We start from the raw sequence: 14,035 nt of genomic DNA on the forward strand, positions 1-14,035 counted from the left end.
TCATCTTTAATTTGCGTACACCACATGTTTGAATTTTCTAAAGACATGACTAGACGCCTGACTGTCGTTGTGCGATTGAAGTGTATGGAGACTTAATTAGATATGCCTTAATTATATTATTTTGCACTTTCCCTTACTGTGGGATTTTGATTTTTTTTTCTTACTTTTCCATTTACAAGCACATGCTAGCTTAGTGAGCTAGGCCAAATCATCGGTTTGTGTTATTAATATTACCTAATCAAACTTTCATCCTTTAACTTTTAACATCTTTTAGCAAAAAAAAAACTTTTAACAAGTTGTTCCAGATTTTTTAGGTTGAAATTATGCTTGTACAAAACATGGTAGTTAACATTGTATCTCCGAGATTACAATATAATTATATACTCCAAATTCATGACACAAAAGTTTGTTAGTGAGTGGTAGAATTATTGAACAAAATGTTATTGAGTAGCAAAATGTTTTCATTCTTTTCTTAAGACATCAAATTATGAAATTAAGATTCTAAAACTTAGAAGGCCAAATAATGACAAAATAATTTTCAAACAAATTAAAAAAGACTAATAATTTTCTCAGATGAGGACAATAATACTGTACTCTAGGTCAAACTCCAAAGTCCAAACCCAGTTGACCGCTATTAGAAATTGACAAGTTCACATGAATACGGTACTCCAAGTCAAGATTCCTAAAGACCGCTATTAGAAATTGACTATATCACTTGTTAGTTAGGGGACCGTAGTCGGGATACATTGTTAAATGCCCAAAATACCAGAGCCATGATAACCTCAAAACTTGCCCAAACCCGAAGTCTAAAACCTAAACTAGAAGTCCATTCCGAAGCCTATAGCATGAAGTTCTTTAGTTGGGCCTAATATTAAGTTTCTAACGAAAATTTCAAGTTCAATATTTCAGGCATGCCTGAATTTTCTCAAGGAAAAAGAATTATTCAAATGATTAGAAATAGTCTTATGGGCTATAACCCTTAAATTGGGCTTCTGAAGTCTAGCATAGTGCAGTCCATGACCGCAGGTGGCCGAAATTACAATATGTGGTGTATTATTGGTTATAGACGGGGATGTCTCTAGTTAGTACATGTTTCCTGGTCTTTATATATACTAGCAAAATACACGTGTGCTCTGCACATGAACAATACACAAAACTTATTGAAGAGAATGTGAAAGAGGAAACAGAAATGAATCTAACAGCAACATCTACTGAATTGAACCAGCTTTGTTAAGTAGTTGTAGCCTTTTCTATAACAAATTATATATTTATCTGACAGAATACTTGGTACAGTTGTTGGCCTTTTATCTACCTGGTACATTTCAAATTCATTATAATACATACAAAAAGTATGCCTTTGGCACTCAGGTTGTCAGGTTGATACATAATCTATGCTAATTCCTGAGGGTAGTCAGTAGTGGAAGTGAAAATTGCGCTTATGCCTCTGGAGAAACTTCCTGAGAAGATTCCTGCAAGTTATTCATTTGTATGTAGCTACTCAGGCTGTATTGTGAGACTTCAGATCCATCAATTTGTGCCTCTTAACCAACCTTGCAAGTGAAAGCAAGATGCATATACCAGAAATCAAGCTACCCCAGTTTCTCTTGAGTCGCTTTTCCTCTTGTTGATCATATCCTCAAGTTCCTTAGCTCGGCTGGTGATACCATTGCTAGCATAAGCTTTGATCATGGTGTTGTAGGTAATTCTGTCGGCTTTACAACCTCTCTCTATCATCATTTTCGATGCCTCTTTCATCTCTGCGAGGCAACCCATTCGCCCATATGCATCAAGCAGACAATTGAAAAATGTAGTATCTAACGTTACATCTAAGTTCTCAATGAACCTTAATACGCTTCCAATCTTCAATTCTCTGCAGATCCTGCTCCCATATGCCTTTACAAGCGAGCTCAACGTGATGTAGTTGGGTTTGATTTTCTCACTTCGCATCAACCTTAACAGGTACTCCATCTGCTTCAGATCCCCAAAATCGAATGCATCTATAACCACATTGTAGGTCACAATTGTCCATGAGAAGTAGTACTTCTGCATGTACTCCATCACAGCACTCATTTTCTCATAGCTCCCAGCCTTCCCATAGGAATACAAAAGTATATTGAATGTCTTAATGTCAGGACGGATACCGGAGTTCTGGAACTTCTCGTAACAACTCTCCATTGTTTCGATCTGCCCACTGCCACCAAAGGCTCTTAGTGTTGTGTTCATGGTCCATACATCAGGCTCACATTCCCGCTCACGGAGCATCTCCATGAGTGTTGATTCCATCTCCCCATATATTTTAACAAAATAAACAACAAAATCAATACACCGAATCACTTGAACTTTAAGAAAGCAAAAAGCTCGAGACTACACAGACTAATACAAAAGATTAAAAAAAAAACAAAGAATCCTGCCAGGATACCTGCCTACTCGTCCATAGGCATCAATGAGAGTGTTATATGTCACATTGCTAGGCTTAATTCCTTGATCTGCCATATCAGACAACAGAGTTTTCCCTCGATATTATGATAACCACATATCACTTTTACAACTTTCATTTGTATTCCAACCAATGGAAAAAAAATATATAAATAAAATATAGCTTTGGTGAGTATTAGATTCAAAGAAATTAATTATACGAATAATAAACACAATAGTAAACATACTAAATTCATGAAAAAGCGAAAAGGGTTATTTTTTTTGCATACTGGAACTACATTTTTCTCATACTCGTATACTCATTCAGTAAAAACAAAAACAAAAACAAAAATCATAATTTGGAAATGAATAGTGGAGTGGAGGTGTGTCTTGTGAAATTTAAAGAGATTTCATGAGCAGTTGGGTTCTTAACTGCTTCCACTTCTGACCCAGATTTAACACAAAGCCTATTGGTATTACAATGTTCACCATATTTTTTTGACTAACAAATTCATCTCACGATTTACATATCTGGGAAAGTGGAATTCATAACACAATCAATTTTGAACAATTAAGACTAATTCCAATTCACTAAGACCAAGGTTAAGAGCTAATAAAATTAATTATACATTCAAATCCTATAGCTTAGCCGCTTCCCACAACTGCGTTACACGCCTCTCAAATATATAGCCAGATTCTATAACTTAAAAGCTTGCTTAATCGACGGCTTCCTCAGTTATAAAAGTAATTTCGACCAGTGTATTCCCATCCTCATCTAAAACATCACCTCCTTTGATACTAAAAGTAATATAAGGTCCGTTAAGGATATGCATATAAGCAAGCACACATAGGCTAATCTAGATTCCTCCGCGACAGGCCATACGTGCTAGGACAATTCTAGTGAACTGTACTTCTCCACCTTATACTTGACATGATACCAAAGTTGCAACTTAATTACAACAATCCTTTACCTTTTTTGCATACAAACAACATAAGTAAAATCTTAATTGTAAAAGCGTATATAACCGATAGATACTGACCATTCACGCCTTTGAAATTAATTGGAATGATAATACAATGGTTCATTCTGTCTTAGAAAGGATTTGCAATCAAAAAAAAAAAAAAAAAAAGTTTATCAAGTTTATATGCTACAAAAAACTTTGGATCCTAAACTGAAATAAGTATAGTAGTCTATGTTCAAGTAAGTACCCCGTTGGTACATGAATCCATGTAAAAGAATGTTGAAATCCAAACTAATCCCCTAGTAAAAAATAGAGAAATGCAAGCTAATCTTGAAATGCAAGCCAATTCACCCATACTAATTAACAACTCTTAGTATGACAGGACTGATTGACTACCCATTCCAATTGATTAACCAAAAAAACTCTTATTGTATTAGTAGGTCACATGCATGTTAGTATGGGAATGGAGAAAAAATGACCTTACATGACTATTGTGGATCCAATCATGTGCAGAAAAGAATTCAGCAACCGGTGTACATGAAAAGCGACACCATTTGGTTCTGCTAGTATGCATACCACAAGTTGTTTTACAGGTGATGCTACAGACAATATTGTGTTCATTTGAAATGACATATAAGGAAGTCAGGATGACTGATAATGCTATTTACTCCTTCCATGTAGTGTGACACATGAAACCTTATTAAAATTTTGATAACGGTGTATAAAAATAGATAGAAAGACATATGAGTGCCAAATTCATAGGACAGTACATTATAATACAAAATTCATGGTACTATCCTCAAAATGTAAACCTAATACAACGATTATAGAACAAAAAATATTAAAGTAGAACAAACATAAACATCAAATAAGCATTTAATCAAACAGTTCGTGATTACCAACATAAATTCCAAAAAAACTATATACAGAAGGCTACGCAACAATTTGGTGTGTGGAAATTTATTTTTGCCTAAAGTGAACAGTAAAAGTTAAACTGGTGATTACAAAAAAAAAAAAAATAACGCATTTAACTAACTGAAATGGTCAGTAGTATCTCAACAACATATGTTGAAAGGCCAAAAATTCAATAAAAAAACAGAAATAATTTAGGCAGAAGACCGTACCTTTGCATTTGAAATGTGAAGTTGCAAATTGCACTTGATGAGACAGTAGTAACCTGAAATTGGAACAATCCTTGAAATGAATATTCGAAGTGTAAACCGTAAAAAAGGAAAAATCAAAACATAAATTATATGATTATTTATAACACAATTAAAGTTAACCATAAAAGAGAATAACTTGCGTACCTTATGGATTTATCATACGGTAAGTAGGGTGATCTCGGTCTTTCATTGTGTAGTGATCCCTACTCTTCCTTATCTTTATCTTATTAAGTTTGAGTGATTGACTAACTATAAACTGTAATAGTACCTCATCAAGCGCATGATTTATTTCAAGATTGAACCTTATTTTGTGTCCAGCGTTTGGCTCTCCCAAAAATCTGAAATCAACTCACCAAGGTGAATAATCAGTTGCATTCACGAAATAAAAACTAAATAATCATATGGAATATTGAAAAGAGGAGAGCAACCCTTCGTTGGTGAGAGCGAAGTTTAAGGTCTTTTCGTTTTTTTTTAACGGCTAATAAATTAAATTGCTTAATTAAATGCCTAATTAAATGCATTTATGGTGGCGTACAATTGAAATAATGGCGTGGTTTTGATTTTTTTTATTCACCAACACATGAAATGACCAATTACTCCTAATTAAAGTACTAACCAATAGTTTCATTTAAGGACAATATGGGTACCATATAGGCATATATTAACAAAAGCAGAAAAAGACCCAGGCATACCACACATATTCTTAAAGAGAAAGAAGAAAGTATTTGCAATTTGACAGAAACCATAAACACACACCAATCAATGGTATGCAAAGTACTGGGCACAAATAAAAACACCATTCGATTCATTTGTTTAGCACCTAGCTTCTACTAAAGCCCTTTTCCACCTTATACCATTTTGTTTCTAATTTGACTTAAACAAATAAAGTAGCGATTAAGCAAAAATATATTGAACTATCATTTACCATCAGTAACAACTATGCTATGGAAAAGGGAGTAGTAGATACTCTAAACCAAGCCCCAAAGAAAATGAAGACAATGATAGACTATAAGTTTCTCAAAAACCAACTTCGTGTTAGGATCATTTTAAGTATATCACAGCTGCAAGATTATTGTAAAGGAAAGTTTGTTCATAAATCAATACAAAATATAACTATATCTAGAAATTAACATTATTGCAACACACCATAAAATAGATTTATTGATTTGTAATTGAATAACCCTAGTCTTTTCTAATTGATGCATCATTGAGCTGTGACCGTAGATGCCAAAAGCATAAACAAATTACACATTACACATTGATATAACCAAGAGCATAGACAAATTTCACATTGCACATTGATATGATCAATAACATACTAAAGGCCAAGTGTTATATATCCTATGTGGTAGGCCAAGAAATGGCTTTGAAAGGGCTTTTAGGTGAATCACACCAAGTGAATTTATAACCTTCCTTGAACTCAAACCACCATCGTCAATCAAATTTTTTGATTACCAAGCATCAATACTCTATTATTTTAAATACCATGTTGCCATTGACACTCTCAGTATAATGAATGATAACTATATCGATGAAAATCAGATAGAAAAAAGAATAGAAATAGGCAACTACTGAAATACAACCCAAAGGTGGACCAATAAGACTACTGAACACCAAACAAAGGAATTACATATTTACTCTTATCTGAAATTCAATTTCTTGATTGTATTCCGTTTTGGGTATTGTAATATCAAGAAAATGATGAGGAAAAAATTGGGAAAAAAATGTCAATGTAGTGTAAAAAACACAGTTGGTGGAGGAATTATTTAAATAGAAGTAAGATTATAATAAGTTATAATATGTCTTTACAATCAAGATAAAAAGCCCCTTAATATAGTACTTGCAATTTCTTTCGAAATAAATAAAAATTTATGTAATGAGTGATAAAGAAATTTATTGTAAGAACAAAAAAAAATGCATAGAAAGACTTCGTTAAACACAATATGATTATATGACATCCTTTATCAATTGCCATTTCAAATCAATAGTCATACCAAGAAAAAAAAAAAAACTACTGAAAAAATGCCATGTTTTTTAACCCATGTAATGAATAAACCTAGAACATGCACATCAGTTTTCATCATTGAGTTACTTAACCGCATTGGGCCGAAGAACCAAGAAATAAGAAACCCGATTAATAAGTTATAAAACAACAGCTTACCACAAGCGGGAATAAGAGAACCAACATGACCAGATAACGTACGTAGCCTCGTCCATTGAGCTTATAACACAGCTAGTTTCAGTCATTCCATATCCTTCAAGAATGCTACAACCAAAGCATCTGGGAAGCGATTCATAAAGTTAATTATGAAACAACAAATACTCCAAGTGACCAAAGGTGGAAAAAATATATTAGATGTATGTATTCTGAGCAAATTTGCATTAACTTACACCCTCAAAAAGTCCATGACGTCAGGAGACAAAGGCGCAGAGCCCGAAATCATACATCGGAGTATCGGACCCTTCCACCTAACTTTGCCCTTATCTTATTGAATACCAATCTGTCCCACATAGGAGATGGGTTCTTACCTGAAATAAAATGTGTAATAACAACTTAATTAGTTTCAATTTCCAGCACGAGATACTGCACAGAGAATACATGTCTAAAGCAATAATATCTTAACAATAAAAAATGTGGGGATGAGTTATCGACAGAAAAGTTCATAACCAAATAATTATAACATGTATAAGAGCACGGATGTCAAATTGACTGCATGTTTGAAATTTTATGCTGAATTAGTTTATTTTGCAAGAGAAGGAACAAAAAAGAAAATGATACGTCAACATGACCTTTTTAAGTTTAAATCACAAACAGAGAAACAAATAAAATCATACACAAAGCAGCTGACCTCATTAAACCGCAAGACCTCATTTTATGAAGCGATTAGTCAAACAAATCAAAATTTATATAGGCTAATTGATGAGAATGAGAAGTATATCTCCACGTTCACAGAATTGGCATCCAATTATAAACACATACACAAATCTGAAGCGACTGAAATCTACAACTTAAAAAATGAATATTTGGTATTATCAGATAAATGTACTATCTTTGATTGCCAGAAGAAACCCAATCAGAGGAACAGAGTCTCAAGGATAACCGAATTTAGTGTTTGGAAACAAAAAGGCCTACCTGAATTGTCTTGACTGAAGGCTTGGTTGAGACGTTCGATTATTTGTGGGAGAACTCAATTGGAAGAGAGAGAATGATGGCTGATATTATTTCATTTTCTGTTTGCAAAAGAGAGGAAGTCGTAAAGTGGAAGAGAGACGGTTGGTTTCTCGATTTTAATTTCATAAAAGGTATTTATTTGGACAATGAATGCTGGGTAAGTCGCGAACAATTGAATAGGGGCGTATAGTTGACTTCCCACCTGAATTTACACATACGTCTTTAAGTTACTATATAATTTTAAGGGTATAGATGGTAGTAAAATTTGAAATGACTAAGTAGTCCTTCTTAAAGGCATTGAATAATTGATTTTAATATTTTATGAAGGGTATTTCATGGTAGAAAAAAAGGTTGGTCCAATTTAAATGTACATGTTAATTATGGTATACTCTACTAATTGAGATTATCACATTGACTTAAGTGGGATGTCAATATGTAAATTTACCTCAAATTTCTCAGCAAATAAATTGTGGCAAACATGATCGACAAAGAGAAGAGCGTCCTTTTGCATCCACTTTGAAATCTTGCTTAGAAAGAGTTGTATATTTTTCATGTGCTTCACAAATATGCAAGAAATAATCAATTGATGAGACTTGTCCGTTCATATATATTCAGTTCATGGTTTCATGTAAGAGATATACGAGAAGAGTACATTTACCTCGAGGGCTTCAATAATGATTACCCGATCGTATATGGCCTCCGTTTCATATTTACTTACATCTGCTAATATGACCTTTACGTTCTGCAAATTAAGATTTCTAGCAAACAGAGTAAATGCATCAATTAGATACCAGACTTGGATGGAATACTTGTTATAGACCATTTCTTAAAGAATAAGACATTCATATGAGAGCAAATTTTATATATGCGGACTTCTTGACAACATCAGGACAAGGTACATATCACTTTGAAAATGATGTGTGCCAAAATCGTCCTGAAGTGTAGTTGCGCTCGAATATGTATATATGTAAGAGTAAGTTAGACTAACCTGCATTGCTCCTCAATGAAATTTTTTTGTGTATTTGAGTTCGTAATCCCCGTTACATGGCAATTTTTAAACCTTCGAGCAATGTAAAAGATAAGACCTCCTTGACCACATCCAATGTCCAGAATTGTTAGTCCGTCTTTTATCTGTGCTCGTTCGCAATATAAATCATGCATAGCTGTCTCAGCCTCATCGATTGTCATGGATTGATGTTTAAAGTAACAGGCACTGCGTAACAGTACTATCAAGTGTCAAATACTTATTGAGATGAGACATCTAACTGAGTTGAAATTAGTTCTTTCTGGTTTTTTAGGAAACATCCCAAAAAGTAGTAATTTATTAAAGTTCTAACTCATTTTGTTACTATCTTTTGCATGTAGGGAAGGCTTGTATGCATACGAAAGTAGTAGTCAGAATGTGTACCTTTGTTTGAGCGCTTTCCCAAACATTAATTTTAAAAAAGGAACTGGAACCTCATATAATTCCCTGTTAATCATCTCCGTATTGCCACCAGATATATCCATGTTTTTTAATGCTGCACCACAAAATCTCACTCATAAGCTGATAAGCAAACACTAACTAGTTATTATTCAAGTGTTATTGAGGATTGATCGGTGAAAACTAAAACGTAAAACAATCAGCTAATTACAAGTTTTGTTGATACCTTAGGAACAGAGAAAGCAATATGCTACTGTTGACAAATTATTGATTCAAACATACAGGACAAAGTTAGAGGGTTCAATCAGTACAGTAGTGTTGAGGGCTCTAAGCAAGTTTATGCGCAAAATATGAACAAGATGATATGCCCACCCGCAGGGTGCCTTTGGTGTTATGCTTTTTCAAATGATTATATTGTTCCTACACTGCTACACAACTGTCCTTACTAGCTAGTATCCCTAGCTAAGAAAATTTTAGAATCACTCCACTGCCATCCTGACTCAATGAATTTTTGTCCATTCCAAATTCGTGGTACTTTGTTTCCTTTATTCGGTATGGAAGTGACAGCAAAATCTAAGGCTAATAAGAGTGAGTAATAGACTTACAGTTTATGAACTCGAGATGAAAAGCAAGCTGCTCTTCGTTGGTTGGTTTGTAACCCCATTTAAGACGCTTGTCTAGTTGAATCGTTACAAGCTCTCTAAGCTCTTCATTACTCACAAGTCCCCTGTCCAGTCTGTCCAACAACTTGAGGACAGATTCTTTCTTGGGTTGTTCTGAGTCCATGGAGATGGTTAGAGCAGGTGAGAGACAAGTTTCCTTTTTTGGAGGTTCCATCTTCAGTTCCAAAGCTTTGTTTATATTACTTTCTTGTTTCATTTTGAGTTGGATACCCACCGAATGAATTTTGTGTCTCTTCCTTCATTTACATCTCCAATGCAGGCTACATCAACACTCCTGACAGTCTTTTCTGCCGTCTTATTATTCCTTAAACTACTCTTTTTTAATCAAAAAGTGCTAAATTAGTTGCATTGGTAGCATCCCACAACACATTCTAGTCATTGAGTTCACTTTTTCGACTTTGATGACAGAACGTGTATCTTCATGGGGCAGTATGGAGGCAAGAATAATGAGGCTTGATGCGTACAAACTATTTACTTAGCATTCCTTGTTTTACTGTAACCGATCTGGTGGTCTAGCAACAATTTTCTTCTGAATTCCAACATTATGCCTGGCAAGCAATGTGACGTGTTAGTAAGAAAGACATCCGTTGAGTAAATAATGGTCCTAGACTCCTAGGACTTGGATTGTCCAATTCAGGCCATTTTCTGTATCTGACCTGTTTGGATATGTGTTATTAGGAAGTCAGCATCCTGCTCACTAAGTTTAGAAAAGTTTTTAATGTTAGTTAAAAGTATGTGGATAAAACCTGATTTAGGCAATAGAAGTTGGTTATATATAGCGAAGAGATGGTTGCCCACTTCTGTCTCAAAACTAGCATGACAAGTGTTTTACTTTTAATGGTTACATTACAGCTCCCTCCAGAACTCTAACTGATTATGTGTGTTATTATATTTTGAAATTTGTTTCTCGTCTTCTCGTTGGCTTTCGTTTTTGGCTGACCTCTGCCATCTACATTTCTTTCAGAATCTCCTCTGCTGCAAAGGACCAAAAAGGAGAACCTGTGTTTGTATATGCAGAGAGAGAGAACAAGCTAGCAGGCAGAGAGAGAAAAACAGGCTTTGAAGAAATTCAAAAATGGCAGGTGGTGGCTTTGTTGATCCAGGAGCAGCAAAGAGAGCTCATCTCTATGAGCATAAGATCACTGGTTATTTTATCTTTTCTTGTGTAATTGCAGCACTTGGAGGATCACTTTTTGGGTATGATCTTGGTGTTTCTGGTAAGTTTTCCCTACATTTTTATTATGGTGAATCTTCTCATGCAAGTTCGCAATATTTTCATCAGTTTACTCAACACCTGGACCATTTTCGGTCTTAAAATTGATATCGAAAGTCGAAACCAATAACACATTTCCAATTCCATATATAATATATGTATACGGATACTGAAAGTAACTGATGCTTTAAGAAAAATACTAATCCAAAAGCTATATATGAAGTGATCTGAATGAATTTGAGTCGACCAATATCCCGCCAACTGAAGAAAGCTTTTACATTATTGATTCAGGTGGAGTGACATCTATGGATGATTTCTTGATTGAATTCTTTCCGGACGTGTACAAAAGAAAGCAACTGCATTTAGTAGAGACAGATTACTGCAAATATGACAACCAACTCCTCACACTGTTTACATCGTCTCTTTACTTTGCTGGACTTGTCTCGACATTTGGAGCGTCATATGTGACCAGAACTAAGGGAAGAAAAGCAAGTATCATTTGTGGTTCCATCAGTTTCTTTCTGGGAGCAGTTCTAAATGCGGCGGCTGTCAACCTTTTTATGCTCATCATTGGCAGAATCTTGCTTGGTGTAGGCATTGGTTTTGGCAATCAGGTAATTCCAATGTACTTTAAAGCCGAAAAGATTAATAATAACAATAACTAGAAAAATTAGGGGTGGCCACCAACCAGCATTCAACAAGCCTATTAAATTGATGTCTTAATCCAAATAAGTTTACAAAGCAGCACTTCTATCTGTTGTGATGGCATAGCCTTACCTCTTCAGGCCTTCTGCAAAGCCGGAATGTTATAACTCTTGTTACAGGGTTGGTAATGACATGACACCCCGCACATCTATTTTAATCTTATGCATAACAAAACCTCAAGGTTGACAAACGTGGGATAGTTTTTCTTTCATTTTCTTTATTATTGCTATGCTTAGTGAACTCTCTACACCATAATGTAACTTGTCTAACACCCCAGGTAAAGAAAATGATGCTTTCCAAAATGTAAATTAGTGTTGTTGCTCTATATTTGGCATTAATCTTCAATTTGTTTTGCATATTCTCTGTGGTAAAAGGCGGTACCTTTATATCTTTCTGAAATGGCACCTGCAAAGATCCGTGGTGCAGTTAACCAACTGTTTCAGTTTACTACTTGTGCGGGAATTGTAATAGCAAACATCATCAACTATTTTACTGAAAAAATACATCCTTGGGGTTGGAGACTGTCTTTAGGTCTAGCAGTTGTCCCAGCAACTGCAATGTTCATTGGTGGTCTCTTCCTTCCAGAGACCCCTAACAGCCTTGTAGAACAAGGAAGAATAGATGAGGGAAGACAAGTCTTGGAGAAAGTTAGAGGTACCAGTAATGTAGATGCAGAGTTTGCTGATCTTGTTGAAGCCAGTGAAGCAGCTAGAGCCATCAAACATCCCTTCAGGAACCTTCTCGCACGAAAGAACCGACCACAATTAGTAATAGCAGCTTTGGGAATCCCAGCATTCCAGCAGCTCACGGGGATGAACTCCATCCTTTTCTATGCTCCTGTAATCTTCCAAAGCTTGGGATTCGGAGACGGTGCTTCTTTATACTCATCCATCATAACCAGTACCACGCTCGTTCTCGCCACATTAGTATCCATGGCCGTCGTCGACAAGTTTGGAAGGAGATTTCTTTTCCTTGAAGGCGGTACCCAGATGATTATATCCATGGTAAGTGTAGTTTTTTGCGTGTTGTTTTTCAGTTATCAGCAATTGCAAAACAGGAACTCAATGTAGCAAGGGCAAACTAATGGTGTTCTTCTACACAGTTGGTTGTGGCCATTATTCTAGCTCTCAAGTTTGGAAAAGGAGCACTCATTCCAAAGACAGATGGAATAGTTCTTGTCATAATGGTATGCCTGTTCGTTGCGGCTTATGGGTGGTCATGGGGTCCTCTCGGTTGGCTCGTTACAAGTGAGCTGTTTCCACTGGAGACCAGATCAGCAGGCCAGAGTGTTGTGGTCTGTGTCAATCTCCTCTTCACCTCTTTGGTTGCCCAATGCTTCCTTGTATCGCTTTGCCACCTTCGCTATGGTATCTTCTTGCTGTTTGCTGCCTTGATTGTTATCATGAGCCTCTTCATTTACTTTCTCCTTCCAGAAACAAAGCAAGTTCCGATAGAAGAAGTAGTTCTATTATGGCAGGAACACTGGTTCTGGAAGAAATATGTACTCAGCCCAGATCACAAGTCCGTTGTTTAGAAGCTCACTTAATAACCATCAGCCAAAAAGAAAATTGGTGGTAGATTGCCTCCGAACACTCTCTACATGCACGTGAACTTATAGGCAGCATCGTGTTACTGAACTTGTACATTACTTTGTTGAAGGGATGGATTGAATGTTAGGCGTCTATCTCAATAATCCAAAATCTTTTCCCAACAAAACCTATATTATTATTTTATCTCCGCATCTCCTTCTAAGCCCAATAAAATGTATTCGCAACTCTTCATGTGATAAGTAATAACTATTGTTGCAATAAAAAATTAACACATTCAGCAGTACTATGGGAATACGGACAATATCTGACAATATTATGAACTAACAAAAAATGAACTGGTGATGTGTGGGGATTGAGTCCTCACCAGCAAGGACTTGAGGCTTAAAAAGATCATATCGTAAATAAGATAAATGAAAGGAAACGGAAACAGTTAAGAGGCAGGAATAGCTTATATCTCATTAAGTAAAATGTATTATTATCCTAACAATTTAGCAAGTTCATCTACTCCAAGGCTTCCGTAAGGTAAAGTATCAAGACGAACTTCTTTGAAATCTTTTATAGTTTTATCCATTGATTCATAAAACTCTTTTTCACAGTCGTTTTCCATGTAACATTTGTAACGTCCTCCTCCAAATCACTGCTTTCATGTTTCACACGGTTTCGAACCAAGACCTTCTTGACCGAGTTCCTAAAAACAGGCCCAGGCGGAGCAGCCTTGGAGAAAGCAACAGACCTTTCAAAAACAATAT

The 14,035-nt window shown here is 35.5% G+C and overlaps 3 protein-coding genes across 9 annotated transcripts in view; 1 reads left to right on the forward strand and 2 right to left on the reverse strand.

Annotated features, from left to right (window-relative positions):
• Positions 1 to 13,480, forward strand: part of LOC147507309 (sugar transport protein 14-like) — a 46,755-nt gene extending 33,275 nt beyond the window's left edge. The window contains exons 1-5 of one of the 4 annotated variants that reach the window (XM_086600021.1): positions 9,819 to 9,938; positions 10,783 to 11,035; positions 11,323 to 11,645; positions 12,111 to 12,740; positions 12,839 to 13,480. In XM_086600021.1, the coding sequence (XP_086456147.1) occupies positions 10,894 to 11,035; positions 11,323 to 11,645; positions 12,111 to 12,740; positions 12,839 to 13,270 (1,527 nt within the window). In that variant the 5' untranslated portion in view covers positions 9,819 to 9,938; positions 10,783 to 10,893 and the 3' untranslated portion in view covers positions 13,271 to 13,480. Of the gene's footprint in view, positions 1 to 9,818; positions 9,939 to 10,122; positions 10,256 to 10,321; positions 10,697 to 10,782; positions 11,036 to 11,322; positions 11,646 to 12,110; positions 12,741 to 12,838 lie in introns of those variants that run through there. The other 3 variants (XM_086600019.1, XM_086600020.1, XM_086600022.1) reach the window with 3 other exon arrangements.
• LOC147507314 (pentatricopeptide repeat-containing protein At5g25630-like) lies at positions 1,210 to 3,529 on the reverse strand. 3 transcript variants are annotated; one of them, XM_086600030.1, is made up of 3 exons: positions 3,456 to 3,529; positions 2,420 to 2,486; positions 1,210 to 2,283 (listed from the first exon to the last, which is right to left on the reverse strand). In XM_086600030.1, the coding sequence occupies exon 3, from the start codon at positions 2,281 to 2,283 to the stop codon at positions 1,585 to 1,587; it is 699 nt and encodes a 232-aa protein (XP_086456156.1). In that variant the 5' UTR covers positions 2,420 to 2,486; positions 3,456 to 3,529; the 3' UTR covers positions 1,210 to 1,584. The 3 variants fall into 3 exon arrangements, with proteins under 3 accessions (XP_086456156.1, XP_086456155.1, XP_086456157.1); XM_086600029.1 differs by lacking the exon at positions 2,420 to 2,486 and having other exon boundaries at positions 3,456 to 3,503; XM_086600031.1 differs by lacking the exon at positions 3,456 to 3,529 and having other exon boundaries at positions 2,420 to 3,437.
• Positions 4,455 to 10,065, reverse strand: LOC147507315 ((S)-tetrahydroprotoberberine N-methyltransferase 1-like). Of its 2 annotated transcripts, XM_086600027.1 has the most exons (9): positions 9,741 to 10,065; positions 9,121 to 9,232; positions 8,701 to 8,925; positions 8,371 to 8,470; positions 8,158 to 8,268; positions 6,932 to 7,069; positions 6,702 to 6,821; positions 4,685 to 4,878; positions 4,455 to 4,554 (listed from the first exon to the last, which is right to left on the reverse strand). In XM_086600027.1, exons 1-6 carry the CDS (start codon positions 10,012 to 10,014, stop codon positions 7,022 to 7,024), a joined length of 870 nt encoding a protein of 289 aa, XP_086456153.1. In that variant the 5' UTR covers positions 10,015 to 10,065; the 3' UTR covers positions 4,455 to 4,554; positions 4,685 to 4,878; positions 6,702 to 6,821; positions 6,932 to 7,021. The 2 variants fall into 2 exon arrangements, with proteins under 2 accessions (XP_086456153.1, XP_086456154.1); XM_086600028.1 differs by lacking the exons at positions 4,455 to 4,554; positions 4,685 to 4,878; positions 6,702 to 6,821 and adding an exon at positions 7,674 to 7,771 and having other exon boundaries at positions 6,947 to 7,069.
• Positions 13,481 to 14,035: the final 555 nt, after the last annotated feature.

Source organism: Coptis chinensis, chromosome 3 (genome assembly GCF_015680905.1).
Source record: "Coptis chinensis isolate HL-2020 chromosome 3, ASM1568090v1, whole genome shotgun sequence".
Classification (NCBI taxonomy): Eukaryota; Viridiplantae; Streptophyta; class Magnoliopsida; order Ranunculales; family Ranunculaceae; genus Coptis; species Coptis chinensis.

Coding starts and splice junctions, on each gene's coding strand:
- LOC147507315 (XM_086600027.1), bottom strand. CDS start 10,014: ATGAAACAAGAAAGTAATATAAACAAAGCTTTGGAACTGAAGATGGAA. Junction 9,233..9,740: donor TCATCTCGAGTTCATAAACT/GTAAGTCTATTA, acceptor TTTGTGGTGCAG/CATTAAAAAACATGGATATA. Junction 8,269..8,370: donor TCATTATTGAAGCCCTCGAG/GTAAATGTACTC, acceptor ATATTTGTGAAG/CACATGAAAAATATACAACT.